The sequence below is a fragment of the Idiotropiscis lumnitzeri genome, chromosome 3, assembly GCF_059441095.1.
Source record: "Idiotropiscis lumnitzeri isolate Australia: NSW breed Sydney's pygmy pipehorse chromosome 3, RoL_Ilum_1.0, whole genome shotgun sequence".
Classification (NCBI taxonomy): domain Eukaryota; kingdom Metazoa; phylum Chordata; class Actinopteri; order Syngnathiformes; family Syngnathidae; genus Idiotropiscis; species Idiotropiscis lumnitzeri.
Genome location: NC_142393.1, coordinates 16,136,819 through 16,164,045, shown reverse-complemented (window position 1 = coordinate 16,164,045; position 27,227 = coordinate 16,136,819). Strand labels below are relative to the sequence as shown.

Here is a 27,227-nt window from a genome sequence, read left to right as displayed (position 1 = left end):
GCACCCTCTAGATCAGGGGTCTCAAACTAAATTTACCTGGGGGCCACTAGAGGCAGACTCTGGGTGAGGCTGGGCCGCATCAGGTTTTCCGCAAGAAAAAAATCAAAAAAATCTAATCTTCTCAAATGTCTTTATTTTTATTTTTTAACACAAAATAAGATTTAAAAATAAATAAGGAATTAATAAGAAAATAAATAAGGAATTAATAAGAAAATTAATCAGTAAAAATAATAATAATTATAATAATAATAATAATAATAATGAGTCAAATGTCTGTATTAACAGTTCTTTAATATTGTCCTGAACATGAGTGGAACATTCATCAATCAAACCCCTACTAAAACATCGAAAAAAAATTACAATCCTACCCTCGTTTTAAAGCTGAGGATGTGCCCAACAATAATCCGCGGTTCAATTTTATCCACTGTGACCAGGTAATCCTACATTTTATAATTAGTCCCGTCTGTGCTAGTGCTGATGCAAAGCTCCGTCAGACTGCACATCCTGTTCACGCATGGGTCTCCTGTCAATCAAATCAAAATCTTGTCAAATAGCAGAGATCCTAAGCATAAACCATAGTTCTGGGATGAGTAGGCCTACTTCTGTAGTTATAAAGCTTTAATTACACTGTAATTAAAGCTTTATAACTACAGACTGGCACGTAAAGTGCCAGTCATATCAAATTCGCGGGCCGCACGAACATTAAACTTTCATAATAAGGCGGGGGCCGCAAACTATCATTTTGCGGCCCGTGGGCCGCGAGTTTGAGACCCCTGCTCTAGATGTTCAAATACTATAATTGTAAGGTTTTGTGTTTGTTGTCATGACGAGCCTTGCGTTGCTTGTAGCTCCAGAACAGATCGGCTGTTGCTGTGGGTTTCAAGGCGATGTTGTACAGCCTCTCGCCCTCCAAGACTCAGGGTGCTGATGAGAGGGTGGCCCTGCTCTTGGGTGGTTACACAGACTCCAAGATCCAGCCTGTGGTGGGTAAGTAAGTGTATGGGGTGGTGAGTACACTAAGTCGGTAGAATCTACAAGTGGAAACATTGACACACACACACACACGGTGCATCAAATAAAAAAAAGGGCAGTTTATAAAAATGTACACAGTGAATAAAAAAAATAGCCTATATAAGGATTAATAAATATTAAATTAAAAAGTATATTAAATGAAAAAAAACAAATTATCATAAACAAAAACAGCCTCGATAATAAAGAAAAAATATAAACGTATATATTTTAAACGGAATAAAAATATGTATAATTAACACAAAAAAAAACATTGACATGTTAAGATGGTGGTGTCAGCTTTTCCATATTTCCCGTCATTTGCCAGCAAAACAGGCATCTGTCAGTGATGGACTGACATAAAGCCTACTTTTGCATCTTGGTTAAATTACTTTTCATAAAAAAAAAGTATCATTATTGATGTGTTTTACAAACAACGTTATATCTCAGTAAAAGTTGTTGCAGCGCTAAACACATGAGTATAAAACATAGTACTGGTATGTTATATCAAGCAAATGTACAAGAGCAGTGTTAAGCACACTAGTGTAATCTAAATCGTATATGTTGTGTGGTGTGCAGGGACGCAGAACTACAATGGGCTTAGTGTTTTCAGTGTTCTGCCTGTAGAAGGAAGCATCGCCGCAAGACAAAGCCAGGACGTCGTCGTCACATTTCACCCTGATCACCCCTCCGTCAACTATTCTGATCAACTCACCATTGAGCTTGTCAATAAGGTCTGTTCAAGCAACACTCAGCTGAAAAGGCCACTCGGCTAGTTTGGAGCGAGCAAAAATAATGTGCAACTTAAATCCTGTATTTAAATATTTCTCAGTATATTAGTGGCTCGACATTTGATTCACTGTATATTTAAATCTTCATCCATCGTTGGTAGTTAGAAATTGTATGTGCCAATTGATTCAAAAGTAAAATGAGTAATTCCACAATTACATTCACACAAAACATCAGTCAATATCATGCTTTTAATTGGCACTAAGCGTAGGGAATCGTAATTGGTTTAGTATGTTTTATTGACATCCAACATAATGCATTATAAATTATTTAGTGGACCCCTAAGCTATGCTATGGCTCTTGGATCCCTGGGGGTCTTCTTTGCCCCAGTTTGAGAACCGTTCCATTTTGATAGTGCTGCTTTCTAATGTGGTTATGTTTTCGCGTGCTAGAGCAAATTGTGTGTCCTGGATCTGAGAGGTGCAGCGTCTTCACACAATATGTATCTGCTTGGAGGAGATCCACTTACAGTTCCTATTGAATCACTTCTTCCTCCACTGATAACCAGTCAAACTCAACTCGCAGGTACATGATTTTCTGTAATACATCAGGGGGCATATGTCAATTTCTCACGCGCCTTTCTTGTGCAGTTTCAATGAGTCGCGATTCTCCCATCCAGACTTCTGATACACCAACCACCAAAGCGGCTTGATTCAGTGAAGTCTAAGGGTTGCCCTAATTACGCTATCGAAGAGTTTTCATGAGACGTGAAGTCCATAGCGCTCCATGTGGAAAATATGTCACCCTTTAAATGTTAAAATTAACCTGCACCTTTGCCTGCGACCTGTGCGCGACTCATCTATAGGCTACTTTGAAGGAGCATGTTTTTTTCCATTCACTTTTTAATAAATCAAAGACAAGCGCTCATAAATGAACGCTTTGGCGACGGTGCAAATTGCAAGTTGACCAGGTTGCAGAGTAACGCAATGCGATGCGCATCAAAGACAACTATACAACTACTCACAGCCCATCATTACGATGACTGCAATCTATGTCATATGCGCTACAACCCCAAATTCCATCAGTATTTAGTAATTCTCCTCACAGGTGGAGAAAAAAAAGTCCACTAGTGCTGAGCCTTTTTTTCCACTTTTATATATGGTAAATTGTCTTTCACTTGTATAGCTTTTTTTCCTCCTGTGAAGGCAATCAAAGCGCACACAGATGTTGCATCGACCCACTGATGACCTAGCATTAGGAGCAACTGGGGTTCACCATCTTGCTCAACTTCGACCAAGAATCGAACCCACAACTTCCAGATTAAGAAATTCCCACTGAGCCAGGACGCCCCCAATATTATATCATGTCAATGTTTGGCTGTCATTGGAATGTAGTAGGGAGAGTGTATCTTTTCTGAATTTACAGGGGAAGTCAAACCAAAAATATGTTCTATGCCACCCCACTTGTTGAAACACGGCATTCTGTTTAATGTACGTGTTTGTGGAATATGAGTTAAGCAGTAAAATCCACCCGTTTTGTACATCTGAAGGGGTGGCCATTTTGCCACTTGCTGTCGACTAAAAATCACAGTTGCTCAGGTCTCAGTTAACAACCAATCTTGGCTCAGCTTCAGAAAATAGGTGAGCTGTGATTGGTTGCTACCTGAGCCCTGAGAAACTCTGATGTCATTTTCAGTCGACAGAAAGTGACAAAAAGGCTCTGGATTTTGCTGCTTATCTCATATTACGTGAACGCATTATTCATTAAAATGACTAGTTTTGACTAGTGAAGACACATACAACTTATTGCAAATAATTTTGGTGGGTTGACTTCGCCTTTAAGCACATGAGCAAATATGCCGCTTAGATGGGGGCTGTCAAACTCATTTGTGTTGTGGGCCACGTCGTAGTTAGGGTTTCTTTCAGAGGGCCGTTGATCGAATTTGCCAATCCAAATATATGATTGGCTCATATTACATATTCATCGCTTATCCTGTTCAGCAAATTGATGAATAAATATTACTGTGTTTATTTTAAACAGGACAAATACTTGCAATATCTCAAGGTCTTTTAAAAATGAAGACAATATGTCATTTTAGTATTTTAGCAAAACACATGAAACCTATGCATATAATTTGCTTTGGCGGGCCACGCAAAATGATGTTTGACACGTGTGCCCTAGATGAATAATGGTTTTGGACTGATCAATGCTACAGTGTGTATATCAATAAAATGATGTTCTGGTACATTGTACAGCAAGCCTCATAAAGCAGACAAAGACAATGTTTATGATGAATAATACCTCACAGGCTTATCTGTATGTGCAAATACTACAATTTATGTTTATAGCGGTAGCAGATGGTTTCCTTGCTTGTCACTAGGCAACTTGCGGGGAAGCAGTTAATATGTTATGCTCGTCCCCACTAGGACAGTCTGAGGAGATGGAAATCCCTGTGCTGGTCACCCTGCGCGCCAGCTACAGCATGGGGACCATCAGGCCGGCAGACAGAGAGCTGCAAGTAGGCTGCATACGGGCCAGTAAGAAGGTGCTGGGACAGATATGAAACTTTTAAGAAAAGAACACGGTCATGTTTTAATTAGCGTTAACAGTTTCATCACTGTTGGAATTGTTCGACTGTAGTTTTGTCTATTTATTAGCTTGATGGAGCAGCGTTAAGGCAGTATTCCTGTATTAAAGTGTCAAATGCTTTTTAAAAGTTAAATAATTGTGCATATAATAAAAGTCGATGCTTTGATATTATCCTGACTACTTGTTTGGATCAACCCATTCAGGGGAGTGACTTTAACTGGGACAACATGGCATCTCTACAGCAGCAGGGCTTCAATGTGGATCCCAGTAAAGGCAATGTAGAAGCAGGCTGCAGACGCGCCATCAAGCTCACATGGACCCCGCAGAGTGGGCACAAGGTGAGGAGGATTTCACTTGTTGTGTCTATGTTATGCAAATAAATATATGGGAAAAAAAAGGGTTTGGCTGTTGGTTGGGCTGGCAACAAAAGCATACATATTTGAAACTGTTTAAAAAGCAACAGATGTGAACATGCAACAGCAAGTGATATTGCAAATTAATGCAATTCAAGATATTTACTGCAGAGTTAGTGAAATTGTGTAGTAATGATATAAAAAATGTGTGTTTCAGCCCAATGAAGTGGTGCAGATGTGTGTGCCTCTCACGTTAAAAGGTGATGAAACAAGGGTGTACAGCGTCACCCTCATGGCTTTAGTCTCCACTTATGTGGACTGATTCTTTTTTTACATGGACTCTTTTTCCAAGAATTAGTTTTGTGATTGAAAGCAAAGCCAAAGACAGAATGATTGTAAACCACAATATTTTGCCCAACGCAAATAGTTAATACTAAAATTGGAAACATTTCAATGTGATGTAGTGTTATCCTTACAATTACAGACTACAACCAGAATCAGAAATCCCTTTATTGTCATTGTACTCAAGTGTGCAACGAGATTAGAGTAAGTAAAAAAAAAAAATGAACGTTTTAACAGAAACTGTACATTATTATCTTTGTAAGTTTTGTAGAAGCTCTTATATTGTGTATATAAACATGTTTTGCAGGTGTTCCTAATGATGTGGCTCTTATTTATTTATTTACGTACATGACTATTTGACCAGAATGAACATGTGTTATTTACAGACAGGTAAACGTCTCATATCCCACAATGTTTACAATAGTTTTAGAGATTCCTCAACTCTGCCCCTTTATTTACATCTGCACCAAACGGTATGATAAATGTCTGTTGTTTTTTTGTACCCAATAATGGCAGTTAAGTACTCTTGGTATCGTCTTTCTTCCGGAAAGCTTGTCTGAGGTAATAAGGTGACTCAACTCCATTGCATTTTGTTTTACTGTGTAAGCCTCTATAAAGGTTCCTTTAAACTGCCTTCCTTTTCAGCTGAGAAAAAGGAAATTGGTCCAGCACAGCGATTGAGTGCTTAACACTGTGGGCACGCAACAGAAAGATTGCAAGTTCGACTCTGTGTCTGCTTTGGCCTTTCTCGATAGCATTTTGTGTATGCAATCCAAAACCAAATTAAAAGTTGCATTCTAGGTTCATTATCGACATTGCCCATCACTGTATGATTTTTTTTTTCTCTCTCGGGCTGACTCAGTCCTGTGAGTGACGAAAGATCTGTCCAGTTGGGATAGCAACCATCGCAGCGTACGTTATACTGTATCTAGAAAATGGTTGTGGATGGATGGAAGTGTATAGTTGGAGCTACGGTGCAATTCTGGTTTCCAATATACAATTCTGTACAGTAAATTGAAGCTTCTGGCTGTAGGAACTTGATTCCGCTACCAGAGGGTGTATGTGACACCATGATAGCAGGAGAGGAATAGACCTTTTCTCAACTAAGTCACTCGTACTTGGGGTTGACAATTGCTCCACTGATAACACAGGCAGAGCAATTAAGGAAAAAAATGGAAAAATGAATGTGTCAGGCAAAAAGATGTGTGAAGAAAATTGTTTGTAAAGGAGATGGCACTAGCTGTAATTTGTATGAAATTTACAACAGGTGATTGAAAAATAGAACCAGAACTTTACTTACATGATGTGAAAAGATACCAAGATTTCCGCCCTCTTTCTGACATGAAATCATACAATTTTATTTTTTCCCCTTCATTTTAGCCCAATTACCCCATAATTATTCCCCTCTCCTTTTTAAAACACAGTCTGGCAATACAATAAAGAAGATTGCATGGATAGTATTTAATATGACATGTTAGATTCTTCTATCAAGAGCAGTGTCCAATGTAAAAGCTAAACGGAATGGAGCTGAAGGCCAATTTGTCACCACAAAGCCGTAAGAGCAAAGCACACCTCTGATTTTACATCTGAACAGCAGATGTCAGCAAAGGCCCAGTATAGTTCGTTGACCTCTCTTCCCAGATCCATGCAGTAAGCATTTATCACAGATTGCAGGAGATTATTCTAAAGCAGATTATTGCACTCCAACCTGCCTATAAAAAGCAAGGTCATTATGAGCTTAGCCTCGTGTAATGACACTGGCTTTTATGAAGCGTGTGCTTCAACATATTAGACAAATATTGGCGGCGTGATTTTGCCACTATTTCTAATCTGATCTTTTTGCTGATCTCTTATCGCTAATACTAAGCGATGATGCTACTTACTGACTACCTCTGACTGTGGTGTGCCTGTACCTATATGTCAGGAATGGGACACTTAAAATGTTGGTTGGGGGACCAGGCACTCTCTAGTACCAGTAAGTTTTAGTAGTTTGTTTTTTATGTTAGTGTTTTGCCCCGTCATCGCTCAACACAAGATCTTATTTTCTTCTCGTCAAAAGTGTCAATTCAGACGATAAACTTCTCCCCTGGGTGGCCTGAAGCCCGGGCTTAAGCAGCTTCACAACACATGCATGCAGACAGGCAGGAGCGTATCCAAGGGCAACTAAATCTCAGCAGCAGTAACCTACGCCAGATGAGTCCCGATGGAAACTCACACCCAGAGACTCTGCATGACAAGCAAATACACACTGGGTTAGTGTTTGCAACTCATGGTTTGATCAGGGACTTGATTATAAAGTTGTTATGTACACACAATGCGCTATAAATTGGATAGCGCAAAACAAGCTTGCATGGGCATACATTAACATTATGGCAAGCTTTTTCATTAACCTTGCACATTTTAGGGTACGACTGCATTTTTTTGACTGATTTTTGATTCATCAACTTAAATCAGCAGCAAAAAAAGTAGTATACCCTCTACTGTTGCCAGCAATTAGCAAGCCACTTAAAAACAAACAGCCATTCATACTAATGCTCCATTTTGAGTCTACAATTAACCTGCATGCTTTGTGAATGTGGAAACAAGCCGGAATACCCGGACAAAACCCACAGAACATATGGAGAGCATGCAAACTCCACAAAGGAAGGCCCAAATAGAGATTTTAACCTTCAGAACTGTGGAGCATGTGTGCTAACCACTTATTCACCACGCTGCCCCAGCCAAATCATAAAAACTCCAAATACTTTTTGACCCGTCAATATGCATCTAAAATCATATCTCACTAAAATTTTCAAGCACTGAGCTTTACAGGCGCAACTCACTAGACATCCCAACGGGAGCTGATAGCTAGTACTTGTATTGTCATCCCCCCTTGGACTAAGACACTCCCGGAAGAAAATAAAGTCTCCAAGTAACACTTAAACTCAGTATGCAGTACAAACTCTCCTGCGACTACTGGTCGTAATGACTGAGGTGCTCTGTCTCTCCAATGGACAAACCTGCACAGGAAATAAAAAAAATAGATAAAATATGGACGGAATCTGAATTTTCTGATTACAATCATGACAAATAATAGCATATTGTTGCATTTATTGTCACAGAAGAATGTTATATAGAGTGCACATGCGTCGCATAAAAGCATGCTGCCTTTACTTCGAGTCGGACAACAAGTGTTTGCTTGTGTATGCAAACATTGTTCGCTGGATGGTAGAGATGAAATCCCTAGGTAGCTTAGCGCCAGCTAGGACGTACCTGGTACAACACAACACGGATGGATTTAAAATGGGACCAAAAGTAAAAAAAAAAGAAATTATTACCCTTGACCCTTGGCCAAGAAAAAAAAATCACATTATAAATCACAATTACAATATTGAGGGAAAAAAAATAAAAGTCTACATTTTTCTGCAATACTTTCTCTCTATTGTTTAATATGTGCCACACCATCTGTTTTGGCTTGCAAATGACGCAGTACTGGAAAGTAGCGGTTGTAGCGGTCATGTAAATCAGATAGCCAGCTCTATTTTCCACTGTATCACATTGACAAACCGTGAGAGGAAACACGTTACACGTACAAGAACAAGGACAACATGCAAACTGTGCAGATTGGCCAGTCTACTGTCCAGATACAGTAATCATAATGCAGCAGTGCTAACAACTCTAGCATGTAGCAAAATTGCGAGCATGGGTAGTGTGCATGTGAATGCTGAAAGACACGATTACTAAACTGAAATGTAAAGAAATTGGTCATGTTTACTACGGTGTTGCATTCTCTTGTCTTTTAATAACATTCAATAAATGTTTGGGAAATGAGGACACTTAATTGTTGAAGTTCTGTTGTTGGTTCTTATTTTTGCTTGGTGTACAACTTCAGCTGTTTTAACACATGCGGAATGTGATTTAGAATTGTCATCTTTGAGCATTAATGGTGCCTTCACAGATGTCATGTCACTCATATCGGCTTTTTGGGAATGTGATGTAGCCATATTCTAAGTTAATGATAATTTGCTAAAAACAATGAAGTTATCAGTTTGAGCATTTAATATCGTGTCTTAGTAGTGTTTTCAATGAAATATAGGTTTAACATGATTTGCAAACGGTGCGACCAGAAAAACAAATGGTAGACGCAGAGGGTGTGACCGAGAGGTATTGTCTTGCACACACAAGTGCACACGCAACCTCGCCTTCTCGTCAGAACTGCCAGCAGCCTAATTGTTGGCTTGGCTGGATTATTTACCACCGGTTAGTGACAAAAGTAACAATTAAATACCTGGACATCTCTCAAGGCAAAACAAGGACAACATCACAACACTCCATCCTGAAGTTAGCAGTATGGCAGCTGCGTATAAAAATGTCTTGTTTCCATGCACATGTGTACGGTGCATGGAAACATGTTTTGTTCATATACTCGTGGGTTGTCGGAACCAAGTGAAGGTCCATTCAAATCTTGGTAGCAGTTTAAAAATGGCAAAGTCCCCCTTTAAACAATGGCTCTAAGTTATCAGAAAACCTTTCAATTAATTTGATCAATTAGTTGTCAATAAATTTGGACACATTTGATTTTAGTAAAACTACACAGGGGTACATATCAATGGCCAAAATGCAAATCATCCTATCTGGCAGAGGTGTCAAATCCACATCCAGAATGTAAACTGCCACAGTTTGTCTTTAACCACAGGTGCTTCTACTCAACCAGCAGGTAAACTAGTTCTAGAGAAGAAACACCCGTGGCTAGTGACAAACTATGGCAGGGTTTACTTTCTGAACCTGGATTTGACACTTCTGTCAGATGGGAGGATTTGCTATTTGGGTGTCGATTTGGAACAGTACACAGCACACGTTAAGTAACAGGAAGGGGCAATTTTGTAATAAAGTGCGCAGTTTGCATATAGAGTTTGTACAATACAATACAACGTTATTTATATCGTCATTTTCACAACAGCTGGAGCTTTAACACAGTGCTTTCCATAAGGTGTAATATAAATTAGTGGGAACAAACAAAAAATATATCAAACTAAAAGTACATTAATTTATTACCATTGATGGCTAAAGACGTCAAATATATGTTGTTGTTTTTTTACTCTGATGGTTGTGGATGAGTTAAATTGTCCTTGTTTTTGGCGTACTTCTTTGAAATTTACAATTGTACTTATATAGAGTGGGCAAAAAGTAGGCATGAATTACTTGAGGAAAAGAGAGGAAGGATGGGAATTTAAGGAAGGAACAAAGAATGGAAGGTGGGTCTCCACCATGCCAACACTCGCACACAACCTTATACTAAAATGAATGGCCTTGAAACCCTAATTTGGAATCTTAACCTCTGTTTCAAAACCTAATGATGATTTGAAACCAACTACTACAGACCTTAACCCACGCTACAAACCCTATAATATATACAAGATGAAACGATGTTGAATTAATGTAATTGTAATAAATATCTCTATTTGTAATAATAGACTATTTCAAATAAAAAACGACTTTATCCCACTCTGTATGTACAGTATGTATGTTGAGGGGTAACCAAAGATAGCAGTATTTCGTGATTTCTTGAAGTGGTCGCCGACCCTTGGCCGTGCGTTGTGACGCCTTTCGAGCGTGGGGTTTCCCGGAGCTGAGTGCAGGGTTACCGCGCCCATCTCTGCTGTTTGATGGCCGCAGGAAGAAGCCGTTGAGATCCTGACGCCGAGAAAGAAAAGAGGGACGACGCCGCCGTAGGACGAAGGTTTTTTTAGGGACCGTGAAGGTGGAATTTGTGGCGGCTCCGGAGAGTGCTCACGCGGGACTGTGAACGCCTATCTCGGGGTGAAAACACCGCCTCATATCTGCTCGACTGTGCCGGTGTGCTCCCCCCACCTTCTCCTCGACGGGTCTCAAAACTCTGTTCGGGGAGTGCCGCTCTTCGCTAGCTACACTGAGCTACATCTGAACGCCTGGCTGCAGAGAGGAGCTTTTACTTGTTTCCAGCTAATGTGATTTTTTTGAAGCGCTGATTTCATTTGAAACCAGGTAAGGATTTTTTTTGTCTTGAATGGAGTATTCTGTATGTGATTAGCTAAAGCTGCGGAGATGAACCAAGGGTGAACTGATTTGAGTGCCTCCGTTAGTTAGTTGGTTACCTAGCTGGCTGTTTAGTAAGTTGGTTGATTGTCGTTAGCCTACCACTCGCTAAACAGTGGAATAGAGGTCAGTATGGAAAGGCACCGTTGGATTGTAATTGGGATGTTTGTGTAGAATTTGCATCGAATGCTCCCATCTTGAGTAAGCATTATATGGCACTGTTAAAACTGGTTTTGGTAACATTTTTCTACGTTAACTAGATCCACTGCCTTCCCGATAACTTTATCTTATTCAGATTATTTTACTGTGCAATGTGGGTTTGTTTAAAGTGCAAATTCCTATCTTGGTTGTTGCCAACAAGTCGACTTGTCGGCCCATATTTTCCATGTCTTTGCTACATCTAAAGCTAGTATAAATCTCGCATGTAGTGGGCTTCCCCTTAAAACTTGTAAACTTCGAGATTACCTATCAACTTCTGGCCTCTGTTAAACACTTAAAAAAACGATCGATTTTGCGTTTTTTTCCTGTGGCGGTGCAAATTGTAGCATCATGCAACTGACTACGAAGCGAGTCTAAAAATGGCTTCTTTGCCAACCCGAAGCACCGCCGACACCACCCCCTGTTTTCTGTAGCGAGTCCAAGCAAGTTAGCCCAGCAGTGGACGAAGCCTGGCGTGGCCCTCATGGGTGTGTTTTGCTCGATTGTGACATAATTGGGGCAGATTTTGGGCGTATTTTGCGAAGAATGTTTAAACCCGCAGGGTGTCCCTATTTGCTTTGCTCAGATTATTTGCGTAATTTGCGTGGAGTGGCAGCTAGAGGGTTTTCGTCAAATTCGTCGCCTTTAAAAAAAACCAAGTGGATCTACACGCAACCGTGCTGAGTCTGCATTTGAAGTACTTTTTAGTTTTAAAATGATCAATAATAAGGCTGCACAGGGATACCTTCATACTCTCCTAATTAGCCTATGGCAACATTGTTGACTTGAATCAAAGCGCGTGGCTTAAATGGTCTTTTGGCCCAAGGTTCGAAAGCGTAAAATGTTTTTTACACATTTGTATCTTGAGTGAACTTCTCACTGTAATGCAGGGAAAACGAGTCTAATTGGCTCTTTGCAATCCTGTTATCTCTAGCTGGGGTGTGTTGCTGGGAGAGCTGTTAGCAGCTACACCGGCCAAGTCCCAAACTCGATCGGCTTGCTCGTTCTAACGTTCACCGAGAAAATAAAACACGTTTAAATGTCATTCATCGGCTCGGTTCCACTAAAGCACCACTATGGCCGTGTGTGCATGACAGAATAAGGCTAATGTGTCGAGCAAGCGAAGCAGCTAGTCGGACGTGTTGCTCTGTAGTGCGCCTCCCCCCTACGAAGGGGCAACAAGATGCCGCTCGGCGCAACTTCGCGTCGAGCCGGATCACTCGCGAATGGATGCAGTCAATTGAAGTCATCGTGTGGATTTCTTCTTTTACTTCTCTGCCGAAGAACCGTTAGAATTTACACCGTAGGGGTTCGTTTGGCCGGTGTGTCCCCACCCCGCACCGCCTCCAATGAATGAGTTCCTGTATTGTGGGCCCGAGTAGCTGCACTCAACAAGATGGCGTTCAAAGCCTTCCTCATCAGCGCCTTTTCTCCCACCCGTAGACAGCTGCCGAGCGCCGGAGGGCCTCGAGCTGGGGGTGGGAGGGGGGGCGGCGCTAGCCTTCGTTATACTGTTGTAAAGGGAAAAAAATCCCTCTCTAATTTTTGTTCGATTGATGTTTAAAGGCAATTTGTTTCCTGGTCAGGCAGATGTAGGACAACAAGGTGGGGAATTGACTGCTAGAGTATGAATAACAGCAAGAACGACAAATCTATTTCTGATCACATGTAATGTCTGCTTGTCAACAGAAATATTAGGAGTATGCGGCCTTTTGTCGTTGTATTTGAGCTGCCGTTTTACTCAACCTCAGATGTTGTTAACTTCTTAGATCCATTCTTTTTGGGCGGATGATTTGCTCTGACAAACTGTCACCGTTCTAAAGTATTTTTTAAATATGCAGGCGGTCATTTAAGTAGCCATTCAAGTGTGTTCATTTTTTGCAGAAATTAACTAATCTAATCCTTTTAGTAACGGAACACTCTTTACTCTCGGTTATCATTATTCCGTATATGCATGTGCTTGCACCTAATGCAACTTATTTGTCATTTTTACAAGTACAAAATGACCCCTCATATACAATGACAGCTGCAAGTCATGTTCGTCTTCAATGAAAACAAGCAATTTAATGTATGACTTTCCTTCTCAAACATACTATGTTAAATTTGAGGGAGATCAGGGACAGGGCCCTGTCGTAAATGCCAAAATCTAAATAGGTAAACCCTTAAATATGCCAGACACCACGATCCAAAGCACTTTAATGTCATGTCAAACTCATCTTACAACATTGCCCTTAAAAATAAATGGTAGTGAAAGTAGAAGGATTGGGCAACGTTTGAATTTGGGCAGTTTTGATTCCTGTTCTTTTAATTAATTCTGGGTCCTAATGATTCTCCACTGTTTTTTTTTTTTTTAATTATTTTTTTTTTATTTTTTTTTTTTGCCATCCTAAAATTAATTGTAATTGTGCACATCCGCTACAGTAGGTAGCAGGGGTGCTCTAATTTTCAGAGGACGCAAGGCGTATTTGCTCTTCTACAGAGGTCTACTTAACACATTGTTGGAACTTGTGAGCATCAAGCACATACTTTATGTTGGTTCTTCGGTCTTCTTCGTTTGTGTCCAGCGCACCACTCACACACACGCACACACACACACACGTCCTATCGGTCCTTCTGTATTCGCGTTCAGCGGCTCACAAACTAGCCAAAGAAATCTAACCCTGCTAATCCAAGCGAATACGGGAGAACCAGAGTGTTAGTCACAGTTCCATTTAATTCTCGATGCCCAACCCTAAATAGTAGTGTACTTATAGTCATTGTATTTGCAACCTGTGAAAATAATGGTTGTCACTCCGAAGGTGGTGTTACTTTGGTCCAGGGTTGGGGTGGAGGGGGGCACTGTGGGTGAAAGTCCACACCCACAGCCCAATTACGAATGCATCAATCTAGTGTACTTTGAGGTTCACGTGGAGAACTATTTTTTTTAATCGACAGCCGAAGCAGTGGTTCTCAAAAGTATGGTATTGTGTGGGCTGGATCCGGCCCCCTGGGCCTAGAGTTTGACATCCGTACTAGAATCATACTGAATACATCAGTGAATGAAACAAAGTCAAACTGTGACTGATGTTGCACTGGCTAATTTCTTTTAAATCCTGTACAGCACATGTAATTGTAGCTAGCGGTTAAGTCAAATACATTTGCATTTAACTATTTAGAAAATTTGATTTCAAACATTTATTGAGACAATAAAAAAATGATTTTTTTTCTGTAATAAATTTTGATTCAATCACTTTAGTAGTATTTTTTTTGTATTTTCTACATACAGTGTAATGTTCCAGCTTTGCAAAATGTTAGTCATATACAATGGCATTAACTATACCTTTTGCTTCGTTTTTGAACACTTGAAACAATTACGCTAATATAATTTAATATCAGACATTATGCTGGTACTTGGGAGAGGGGGGGGGGTGTTTTTTGAGGTGACACTAGACTAAAAGATTTGAGAGGATTTGAAATACAAACAGCATAGCTAGATATTTCACAGACATTTGTGCCTCTTCACTCACTGCTTAGAACTACAACTAACCATTTTTTCAGTTTGATGCTTCTGAACTGGCCCAGTCACTGTCATCTGTCCCTGCACCTGTTTTCCAACCAATCAGGATTGCGGGAGTCCTTAGGATTCTGCTGTGGCTGACGGCTGTCTCGCGAACATGTCGGGATTTTTCTATACAGTGCCTGGGGTACTTGTTTCCTTGAGGACATAGGTATCAAACTCTGGTCCTGGTGGGCTGGTTTTCTTTTTTTTTTTTTTCCGTCTCTCCCTGCTGCAACACACCTGTTTCAAATGAGCAGGCGCCTTATCAAGCTCCTTCAGAGGTTGCTGATGACCTGATCATTTGAATCAGGTGTGTTGCAGTAGGGCGAAATGGAAAACATGCAGGAAAGCGGCCCGGCAGGACCGGAGTTAGACACCCATACTTAAGGAGGAAGCAGCATTGCGCGTACACGCGCGCGCTGTCGTCTTTCCTCAAGACTCGTTGCACACTGCGCTGCTGAGTTGGTGGGGAAAATTGATCTAAAAAGATCACCTTTGTAATGTTCCAAGACCATCACAATGTCCCATTGATGTGCTATTTTTAAAACAGGCCCGCAGGCTACTCATGTGGTCCTTGAGGCCTCCCTGGTGCCGACGGGCACCACATTGGTGACCCCTGGTATGGACCACGGCACTGATGTTATTGGCAGGCATTTCCCGTGTGGTCCAAGTGCTTGTTTCTCAGTTTATTAGCTTGTTACAGTTAACCTATGGTAGGGCTTGCGTTGCAGAACAAGCCTGCAATAAATGACATTGATTAACAGATTCTTAAAAGAAATGATAATTTAAGTTTAAATGGTCCAAATCTTTGCAATTCCAGTATCTCAACAATAAATATTCTGCAATTTCTGTCATCCTCCATGAAAGGAGACTTACTGTTTCTTTGTTTTTGAATCAAAATCGGCATGTTATTGACGCTGTTGGGCCATTGATTAGGAATTATTACTTAATAGTCGCTACAATGTTTATTCAAATGCATTTGGGGAAAAATACTTTAAACCCCAAAAATTCTTTAAAAAAATGCTGATAAACAATATACAGAAAATGAGTGAGTATGCAGGAGGTTGACTGCATATGCTGTTGAATCTTGGACTAATAACTTGGTTACCATAATATTCCAGGGAAATTCTCATTCAGGTGGCGTTTTGTTTTTTGCGTTTTGGTAAATTATCTTTTGATTTTCGGTACAACAGCCCCATCCAAGATTAACTTTTGTGACATCACATTACTCATCCCTGACAAGTGCTTCCTAACACTATCTTTAGCCGTTTCGCTTTAGAAGTCATTCAACTCTTCATAAGACAAAATGTTGCTTGGCTCTGTGTTTCTTTGATTTGCAAAATGTGAATGTAGCTGCTTCAAGTACGCCACGCTGCAAAGAGGAGGAGGGTCTCCTTCTGACAAAAATAAAATAAAAAGTAATGCATTTGCATCATGCTAAATATGATACGTGTTTAGGTTCAACAACTCTCAACAAGTAAATACCATTTTCAGCTACACCAACTTCCTGGATTCCCATTCTCAAACCTGCTCCTTTTTGGCTTGTATTGGAATCTGGTCCTTGTGCCCACAGACCACAGTAATTATTTTGTCCTCCATTGTTTGTCCATGCTTCGTGGATTGGACACTGTATCTATATCCCGTGTGTGTGATGTAGTAAGCTGATTCTCTTAGCACCGTCTACGCAAACTGCATGATATTGTGTCGCAAAAAAAATAACTCAACCAACCCTCGTTCCGCAAAAGTTCACGCATCGACAAAGAACCTACTTGTGTTAGTTAAAACCATCTACTTCACAAAACGCCTGCCTTAAACTTCCCTTTAGTGATGAAAGCCATTTTCTCGTCAATCACAAAATTACACTCATGTTATACCTTTGTGATTGGATGGTTGAGGATGTGGAGGTGTAACTCCCGCCTGCCAGCACAAAGCTTTTCCGGTCACGCGGCCCTCGGCAAAAGTGGAGTGCACATGTCCCCCGTCTTGTCCTGTAAATTATGCCGATGCAGTAACTAAACCGTTAAGATGAACTTCTTAATAGCCACTCAGCAGAGCAAAAACAAGCGCATGAAGTGAAGACTCTCCTGACCTTCCACCTGCAATCTGGACTAAACCGACTCTGCTTATAAAGATGTTGTAGCAATGATGTATTCTTTCAACATACTTCCATGACGCCAATAAATATTTTACTCTACACCAGAGCTGTAGTTCTATCTTGGGTCATTACAGAAAATATGAATGTTGAGGATAGGTATCACAGAAAAATCTCAGGAAAAGAAAAATATAATATATATATATATATATATATATATATATATATATATATATATATATATATATATATATATATATATATATATATATGCATGCCAATCACAGGGCTCACAAAGGTGAACAGTTTGACCGTAAAGACAGTGTTGCTGGTTTTTCATGGCTTGTTTTGCTTTTCTACATTTGTGTCCGAAGTTCCGAAATTTCGTGTGTGCAGTACATTTTATTTGGACGAGCGTCACCACACTATGATTTTTTTGGGGGTGGGGTTTTAATTAACTCGTATCATGAGTAGACATTTGTACTAAGAGGGTGTCTTGTTTTCAAAAAGGATTTTTATTATGATGTATTTTTAATCTCCAAGTACTGGATGGAAATGGGATTATGTTCTTAGTCTGTGTTGCACTCTGTGGGATTATATGGCTTTGGTTGGTTGATCGTTAAGATTTTTCTCTCTCCGCAACAGTGTGTTTTTAGCTAATTTCGATGAATTATTTATTTTTATGAAGAAATCAGAATTATTCAATCATGAAATAAGGCGTCAGATTTGTTTGCATCATCCAGTTGTGGTAGATTCCTTGTGTGACAGTTTCATTTTGTGACTTTCTCTGCATGTGCATTAAGCCTGGAACAGGCCTAATCATTTTTAATATAATTTTTTAAATTATTTGTGGCAGATACACTTACAGATACAAACTAAAATCTTTTAAAAAGCATTCATTAAAATGAATAAAAAATATATCAATTTGAGTATGTTTACTTGTAACAGTGCGTTGTTGTTTGCTATACACTTATCGTGTTTGCTATACACTTATCAATTGTGATAAAACTTGCAACATTTAAATGAACAATTTCAATAGAATACTCACTATAGTTTTAAACGTAAAATGAGTACTATTTCAACAATGTATAATATATACCGTATATTAGGGCTAGGCGATATGACCTAAAATCAATATCGCGATAAATTGGGGAATTTTACCTCGATGACGATAAATGCACGATAAATTCCCCCTGAGGACCAAAATCAAAAGAAATGCAGGAAATGCATATTAACTGCTTTTTTTTTTTAATTGACCAACTGGTACACATTACTTTCAATGAAAAATAAAAGTACAAGAATCATTTGAATAAACATTCAAAATAGCTTGCTTTGCATGACTTGAACAATGTCACAAAGAACAGGAGAAAAAGGGTACCTCTCACAAAATCTTTTTATGTAAGTATATTGTGCCGAGATGCTGTAATGCCATTTGCAAAGGCCTAGATTTGTGTAAAGGTATCTTGGAAACAATATAAATAATGCCATGTGCAAAGGCGCTAGTCGCCTGTAAACAAAATGCTAAATAAAATGAAAAAAATGTCAATGGTATGCCAATGCCAAATAAACGCGTGTGCTTCATCAGGAAAATGTGCAGTCTCGAGTACTCTGGTGCGCGGTCGCCACTTGTCGGCTATGTACCGCACAGTCAGGCTCAAACAGGGATCCATGTTGCGACTCGACCACAAGTCGGATGTGGATGCAAAATGCTCGACGTCTCCGCTCCCGTCCCGATGTTGTCCATATCGAGAAGTGCACAGCCCTTCTCGGATGTATTTTGTTTAATTTACTGCCGCATCACAGTTCACGGCGTCAAATGATTTCAGAGTAGTCGGCTTTCTCCTCTAACGAGAAGAATTTTAGTTGTAAATGTTTAATTCATTTTCTACCCATTTCGGACTTTATTTTTGGAACAAATCTCTCAACGTACCTCGGAGCAAAAGACAATCATATAAGACATGAGAGTCGGGCATTTGTCGTCCTTGGTCAGGAAGGGACAAAAACAGCCTTATTATCTTTGTGTACTTGACCTTAAAGTTAGTGCTCTTGTGGGACTAATAAAGGACATCTTATCTTATCTTAATTAATTCACCCTGACTGGTGTTTGGGATTTCATTCTTGACGTTTTCTGTTTCCTCTGTCCACCCATCTTTATAGTTATTTTTTTTTTCCAACATGCTCTGTGATTGGCATTTGGACAAGTCAGGGAAACCGCGCCCTCTTTTGACTGGCTGGCGCTCAAAGATGCAATTTATGTATCACGTCAGTGTTCTCATTAAATGATTCTAGCCAGTTACAAATGTTAACCATTTACTTGAATGGTAGAAATAACCCAAACAAAAGTCAAAGCCCTCCTATGGGTGTTAAACCTGGGCATGGAGTATATCTATTGCAATCCTTACTCTTGTACTAATAATACAATACAATACAACTTTATTTATATAGCGCATTTCGCAACAGTACCACCTTGCACAATAGAAATAACCAGAAAGGCTTGAAATAATCCAGAAAGGAAACTCCGTGCTGTGTGCCATTAGAAGAAATGTGCAGGGTTAATTGCATGTAAGCACGGTACTTAAAACTTGCCAGGTGCGATTGTGCCCTCAATTGATTTACGCGATCTTCTGGCTCTCACACTCACAGGCCTATCCTCATGTTAGCAAAATCTTCAACTGCATAAGTTGACTCCCAGCTAGGAAGAGAACAATTCAAATGGCGATTGTTGCCATCTCACGTTAAAAATGCAGGAAAATTGTTGCTCATTGTAGATGATTTTTGTGAATGTTGATTAAATACTGATGTTAACGTGCATTTACATGACTATTCATAATTTTCCATTTTTTTTTCATAATTATATAAACAATAAAATAGTTTCTCACATGGAGCCTTTGGAAAATGAATGGCCTGACCCAATTCTGAAGCTTTATTCACACAGGAGGTGACAAAGATGTCAATGAAATGAGCCAAGTAGAAGTGATGACAGGCAAAATAAAGTGGGGGGGATTCAACACTGGCGGTTATGGAGTGAGACTAATCTCTTCTTTTAGCAGCCAGATTATGGCAAAGAACAGTCAAGTTTGCCGACAGCAAGTTAAAAATGACGTAGTAATCAAAGCTACAGTAACATGTATATAAAATGTTGTGAAATGCATTGTATAAAATAGAGTATTGTATATTTATTTATTTAAAAATCTAACGGGTACATTTATCCACACTGACTGTCCTCATTCTAGTGAGCGCTAACGGCATTATGGAACATTTCATAAATCAATCAAATCCTCCTGTCAGCCCCATTCATGTCATGTCTGCCGTCATCTGACACTACCAGCAATACACAACCACAATGATGGACTCGTAACAATAATTTCAACTTGGCCATTAACATAATGTTCTGCTTTTAAATTTTCCCCTCTGCTGTTTAGTTTAATTACGCAATAATGCAGCTAATATTGACTATGCTTATATGAATGTGAAGCATAAAAAGGCCATAACTTCCTGCAAACCATTTTTTTAATCCATGAAAATAACGTGATGGCTGAATGTTAATTTGTGGTGGACTGTAGTCCAATAATACTGCAGCGAGCAAAATTAAAGATTTACTTTCTCTAAAACATTAAGAAAATGGCCGAAAAAATACATTGGAAAATTGTAGCGTTTTCTATCAGAAGACTGATGAAGCAAACCATCTATTGGAACGTGCTGGTCAGAACTGTGTCACTTTATGCCGGCTCCTTTGTGGCCTCGGGATTTTACTCTAGTTATGGCAGCGCAAAATGGGTTACTTGGCCTCAGGCTTTTTAATTTTAAGTGTCATTATTATTCGTTAATCATATCCATTAAAACCTACCTGTACTCAGACAGTGAAACTTAGGTTATTTCACTATTGTACATTGCTAGCCAAAACATTCTGACTTATAAATAATAATATGACACGCAGGGGGATGTCAAGTGTTGCAGTTTGCTCGAATTTTGTTACAGGCTGTTGCAATGAGTTCCGCTGTTGGAGGGAAGTTGAAGACGATGGTATATACAGTAGCTGCCTGCCATTCAACGGCCGTAAAGTAACTTGTTAATTTGTAAGGTTGCAAATCAGTCTGTAAATTCCACATCTTGTGATTGGCCTTTAGAAGATTTGGATTATTTTATTTAGTTGTTTTTTTTAAATCTATTCAGCTTGGCTAAACAAGTGTACATCCTCGTGCCATCTTGTACTACATGATTGTATGTTTAGCAATTAAGTGCCAAGGTAATGTAGTGGGAGGAAAAAAATCCAAACTGAAAGAAAGTATTTTGTCTCAAAAATGGAAAATATGAATGTTGTGCAGTCTTTCTAGAGGTGTGTTCTTGTTTTGGCTGATGTTACTCATTGATAAGCCTTGGCACAAGAAATCATTATCAAATATTCTGCCTTTTATAAAAGTTTTTATTAACACTCTCAGGGTTTCTTATTTATTGTATTTGTTGTTATGGTGGTTTTCAAACATGCATGTACATCTGCCTATACACACTCAAGTTATATCCTGTATCGTTCACAGTTTACTATACCACCTTCAATCCCTTTCCTGTCGAATTTGAACCGTAACATTACATCAAACGGCACAGAGTTTTTACAATAGCCCACTATAACATTTTTTTTTTGTCATTTGAATTGAAACCAATGAGCTTGACTTAAACAAACATTCATTTGTCTTGACAGACTGAGACTTGATGGGGCTTTTACAAAATGCCCCGGGGCAATATCCTTCTGTATTTTTCCATATAACCCATACCGTTGTAGCATCATTCTTCATGACCTGGTTGCATTTCAGCCACATTTGACATGCATCACTTCCTAAATGCACTTAGACAGACTTTGACCCAACCACCAGGAGGAAGTCGAGGATGGAACCCACATCCGTAAAATGGTCAAATCTTTTGTCACACTGAGATGCCATTAGTGATGGCCCCTTCTTGGTATGAATCCCTGTTGTCCTCCACATTCCTTTACTCTACCCCTTTTATTTGGAGGGAACATAAATGATTCATCCAAACCTTTTTGTGCAGGTTTATACTTGGCATTTTGCTATCAGTCGTTGTTTATTGACACTCGCCGTTGTATCAAGAGCACATCAAATTGCGCAATGATTCTGTGTGTGATTCATCTGCACAACTGTCATTGTTTTGCAATTTTTGCACCACTGGTTACTTTATCTGAGTTTGAATCGTCGCATTGTTTGCACAGCTGCCGTTGTCCAGTTCTACACCTATAATGGTATCCTTGCATTACATAATCACTAACTGTACATATGTGTCATGTTCTAAATGTTTTGCTATAGTTGCTTGCAATACTAGTTTGGCTCAAACTACCGTAGACAAATTCTTTTTTTTAATACAAATCTGGCCGATAACGATGATTCTGATTCCGATCAAACAGGCGATTGGGCAAAACAACATCCGACTGACCTAATTTAGGTGACTTCTCTGCCTATGCCCACATTAAACTTGCAGTGCCCTCCTGTATGCAACCCATCCCTATGACATGCTTTCAGTTCAATGTTTGGCTGTTGCCATCAGTTCTCCTGTCAGGATGTACCCCGTGACCTGGTAATGTCATACAGTAATATTGTCCGAAGCCCGGATGAGCACTGGCAAGTGTGTTTGTATTAAGACAAACCACTTTGTGTGTGCGTGTACTCTTACCGCCACATCCGCTGAATGTTTTGACAAAGGAAAAAGAGAAACGGGGGAAACGCCTTTTGAAAAAGGAAATGCCTGCTTCGTGATGCTCTGTCCTCATCAAGACTGCCACCTTGTAGAAACATATCATTTCAGGAAGAATTTGTAGTTAGCTGCAAACAGATTTATGACAAAGATCATCTGCAATCAGAACAAGAAATGTTTTTTGAGGATTTGGCAAAAAAAGGGCACTGTATAGATTATTTTTTTCTTAAACTGGTTGACAGTGACTACGTTTACATGCCATCAATATTTGGGTTAAGGTCAAAATTCTGGGCTCTGAAAGATTTGGAATATGGCAATTGGAAAATGCCAGTTTAAATGGTGACGCACGAACAACATTGTGAGCTATTTGGGTTTTTAAAAACGTACAAAAAATGTATATAGCCATATTCTGTTTTTCTGTGTGTTAAGGTGCCCTTTCACATTCTGGTTTTGAAATGTTTTTTGACTGCATGTAAATTTAGTTAGTGGCCTTAGGGGCACCCCCAAAAACAAACCAAAGTGAATCTACAGATGTGTGTACCAATGTCTACAGGTTTTTTGGGGTGCGGACAGTTTTCGGTCTGTACTATGGCGTAAAGATTCACGTGAAATCAAACGGTAACTCGTTTCCGTGCCTAAGCAGATTGTTGTGAGTTGTGACTCTGGAAGAGATGGCAATTTTCTATGCATGCAGCACCAGTGTAACAACGTCACTCATAAACTCTAAAAATACATTTCCAGGTTTTACTGCAAGTGAGCAGACTCAGCCAAATGTGCAGCGCCCTGCTGTCAAGTCGCACGAATACTATATGTAAAAGTGGTGAAGTTTCCCTGCATGCTTTGATTCTGCATAGGGAGAGGGACTTCCACTGCTGGCGCTGGGCAATAGCGGATTATGTGCCAAGGTTTCCCGCACCGATGGCTGAAATGGAGAATGCCACCGCCCTGCCAGCGTGTGGGCAAAATGTAGCGAGTAGTACCTATTACATTGGGTGTATTCATGTGAATAATTTAATCCCAATTACTATCAGTCATGTCCTCTACCAACTGGCATAGTTTTGCATTGGTGCTTTTCAATGTTGGGACTTGACATGTTCTTAAAAAAAACAGCTGTATAAGGAATGAAGTTGAACTGTAATAGAAAGAGAATAAAGATGAGTAAATCTCTTTGTGTTCATGTTTCTAATATCCAGCACTTAGATTTTTGTACTGTTGATTTAAATGTGTCCATTTTGCAGTTCATTGCAAATAACTGTATTTTTTAAAATATTTTAATAATTATATATATAATCATTTGGTGCACAAAAAATGATTAAATTTAGGACCCAGCTTTTTGTCCTTGGTAACGAAGGCTTAAGTTGAGGTTCCAACTCTGCTTGTTCCCTCGCATTAGTTTAATCTGACGCTGTCCTTCTTCTTGAGTCTTCTGCCTCTATCCTCTTTTGCATCAGAGCTGGTCATTGCTTACTCCTTATGTCATAGTTGAGTAGCCTCTTGAAGAAATTTAATAGCAAGATGTAAGTCCACGACTGTAGCCTGGAACTGCTTCTGGGTTACTAACGTGAGTCAAAATAACATTGTAAGGTGTTCCCAAAAAAAAGGTCACTATGAAGAGCAACTCGCCAACATTTTGGTTCCACCAAGAACTATTACACGACTTCCTCGACTCCACAAGCACGGCTACCGCGTAAGAAAAGATGAGTAAAGCTGAGCAAGGCACATAATTATAAACCCTTTTGCCAACCATTGATGAACCAAGTAAATGTTGGTGAGATATTTTACGCCTTCATCACAGACATTACTCTGCTAAAGTTAGCCGTATGTTCGCTATCACTAAACACTCAGTTCTTACACACTCGTTCTCCTCATCATAGTCAAATTATCGTTACCAAGATTTTGGGAAAGAATATTGATTATTCATTTATTTATTTTTAGCCCACATCGCTTACTCGGACTACCCATAGCCAGTACACATCTTTGCACCCATGGCATATCTGTAAGCTACAAAGTTGAACTTTCCTCACAACTGTCGCGTATACTTTCACCTGAATGAGAATGAAAAATATAATTTTATTTGTCATGTACTTTACATTTCAGTAGAATCTAATAGAATCGTTCCACTTTGAAATAGTCTAATCAAGACACATCAAATCATCTTTTAGTGGAGAGGTACTTCACATTTCTGAACGAATTGACACATTTACAGTATGCTACTGAAAAGTTCATTCATATTAATAAAGAGAAACTCATTGCATCATACCTTGACAAATGGAGCCCTACCACATTAAATCGTAATCCTGCTGATGCTGATGTATTGATAAATCATCTTTTATTCGAGAGATGCACACCCCAAATACCATCTTGCCCATTTCTTACGTTTGTACTGTGTGCAAGTGAGAAGGACTTCCATGGTGTGTTTGGTAGTAATGAGAAATGCCGATATGTGCCTGTGTGCATGGCCCTTCCTCCCCTGCTCGTTATTATGCAGTGCACGAGATGCCGTTACTGATAGGAGTGGCTGGAAAATGTGAAGTCTGCTTCCCTCCCCTCTTTCTCTTCCCCCTCCCCTCCTCCACCCATCTCTAAAAATAGCTGGCAGAATGAGAAGGCACTGAAGTCAATGCTCCTTCTATTGGGCTGCTACAGTATTGGCCTCAACACCACAAGTCCCCAGTCATGCCGTAATGCTGATATGAATCATTGACAATGAGCCATTTTATTATTTTGAGACCAGAATAGTTCAGATTAGATTTTGGATTAAATCTGTAAAATAGTTTTTGCAAAATCGGTTATTGGTTTTAATGTCACCATTTGCAGATTGATCAATGTCTTCATTGATGGGCTCCACAAAATAAGACATTACAGCAAACAAAATCCCGTTCAAGCAGCCAACGCAAGCTTATGCATGTAACCGTTCTCCATTTTTGCTCACATATCATGCCAATTTTACTGCTAGGTTAAGCATTTTGCAAACGGGTCGAGCATCTCGGACAATTTGCAATATTGGCCACAAGACAAGTAATATACTGTATGTATCTCGCATGTAATGCATTATAATGAGAGAGAGAGAGAGAGAATTAGCCTGTGATATAATCTTAAAATATTTCAGCGGGAAGATTACTGTGTGTAGTTAAGGCCCCTTGTCTAGGTGTAGACCCATTTGTCAACACTGACCAATCAGGTGACTGCTAGCTCTTGAGTTGTTCCCTCAAGGATAAGATGTTCCTTTAGAACGTGTCAACGCTACCCTGGAAAGTAGTACAGAGAAAAGTAGAGGTAAGATATGCTAATATTGTTTTGGGTTTTTTTTCCCTTAAGGATTTATAGCTTTAGTGGTTTAGTGGGTGTTTGGAGTGGACAAGGCTGCTTCAAAAAATATAATTTTTGTCATGTTTGGTATTTCGGCTTATCACTAAGTTAAATGTCAACTTGGTGCAACTTGTGAGTGAATGAACAATTTTGTTCTGCACCAATTATTGTTGCCGCTACTAAAAGCCATAGTTTATCATGGTAACGTTTTAATAATACTTGTATGTATGCAAAGTGAAAGTATGGATGCTTGGCGCCTCAACCCAAGGATTGGGGTCAGCTGGATAGCCACTGCTTTTCAGATCATCAGCAGGTTTTGTCTTAAACGGATTTGGCTGGAGGAGCTGAATCAACTGTGTCCCAGGATTACGGGAATGACATTGGAGGATGGATAGCTGAGAGTCTCGAGGCCTGAGCAGCAACATTTTCATCAGCTGCCTCTCATCTATCGCGCACCTGTGTATTACCTGTAGTGCTGCAAAAGCCAAAGTGGTGGTGTTGTCTTCCCGTCTGATTTCTCAACAGCTGGAACCTTGCCTGGGTTTGGTGACTTTTTGTTGGGTAAAGTTTGCTCCTGTTTTTTTGTCATTTGGGTGAATGACTTATTGTCTTAGTGTTAAGCGCTATCAGCTCTGTTGTGTTTTGCTCTTATGGGGACAAATGCATTCAATGTAATTGTCAAATTTGTTAAGCTTGGAGTGTCTGCCAAGTGTTTGTTGCTAGGTAACAGTTTCAAGATGGTAAGAGAAATGTTGAGCTGTCTTGAAGTTGTTTTCCTGTTGTGAATCTCCGCAACTTTAGCCTCTTTCATCCTGCCATGAAATTGCAAGTTTTTACTTCCTATTGCAGTAGTATTACTGTGCAGCCATGTTGCATCTTAAAGAAGTCACTAACTTTCCGATAATAACCAATACGATCTTGTCACCCTCAGATCAGACAGAGTCTAGGCGGCGGAGCGAAGCGCACCATTAGCTGAAGAAAATGAGTGAACTGGATCAGCTACGCCAGGAGGCGGAGCAGCTCAAAAACCAGATCCGAGTAAGTCAACTGCAAAACATTTTGACTTTCTTTCGTTTCCGGACTATAAGAGGCTAGTTTTTTTACACACATTGAACCTTACGTCTTAATCTATATGCAGCTAATTTATGAATTCTTACATGTTAACAAATTTAACGCAGCAAATACATTTAAGGGCCAATCCCAATTCTACGTCTTTGAAACCTGAGCCCTTGATTGTGCGCATTCACGAGAACATTGCGGTCCCAATTCTCAAGGGCTCGATCTCACATCAGGGAATGGCGACAGCACCGTGATA

General features: G+C 39.7%; 2 protein-coding genes across 4 annotated transcripts in view; both read left to right on the top strand.

Moving 5' to 3' along the window:
• cfap74 (cilia and flagella associated protein 74) overlaps positions 1 to 8,790 on the top strand; it is a 43,533-nt gene extending 34,743 nt beyond the window's left edge. Inside the window, exons 34-39 of the mRNA XM_088292170.1 lie at positions 849 to 987; positions 1,588 to 1,742; positions 2,190 to 2,322; positions 4,164 to 4,282; positions 4,530 to 4,664; positions 4,897 to 8,790. Of these exons, the coding sequence (XP_088148296.1) occupies positions 849 to 987; positions 1,588 to 1,742; positions 2,190 to 2,322; positions 4,164 to 4,282; positions 4,530 to 4,664; positions 4,897 to 5,001 (786 nt within the window). The 3' untranslated portion in view covers positions 5,002 to 8,790. The remainder of the gene's footprint in view (positions 1 to 848; positions 988 to 1,587; positions 1,743 to 2,189; positions 2,323 to 4,163; positions 4,283 to 4,529; positions 4,665 to 4,896) is intronic.
• Positions 8,791 to 10,613: 1,823 nt separating this feature from the next.
• The window catches only part of LOC148340131 (guanine nucleotide-binding protein G(I)/G(S)/G(T) subunit beta-1), a 30,227-nt gene continuing 13,613 nt past the window's right edge, over positions 10,614 to 27,227 (top strand). Inside the window, exons 1-2 of one of the 3 annotated variants that reach the window (XM_088289265.1) lie at positions 10,614 to 11,024; positions 26,844 to 26,950. In XM_088289265.1, coding sequence (XP_088145391.1) covers positions 26,894 to 26,950 — 57 coding nt within the window. In that variant the 5' untranslated portion in view covers positions 10,614 to 11,024; positions 26,844 to 26,893. Of the gene's footprint in view, positions 11,025 to 25,734; positions 25,880 to 26,288; positions 26,474 to 26,843; positions 26,951 to 27,227 lie in introns of those variants that run through there. The other 2 variants (XM_088289266.1, XM_088289264.1) reach the window with 2 other exon arrangements.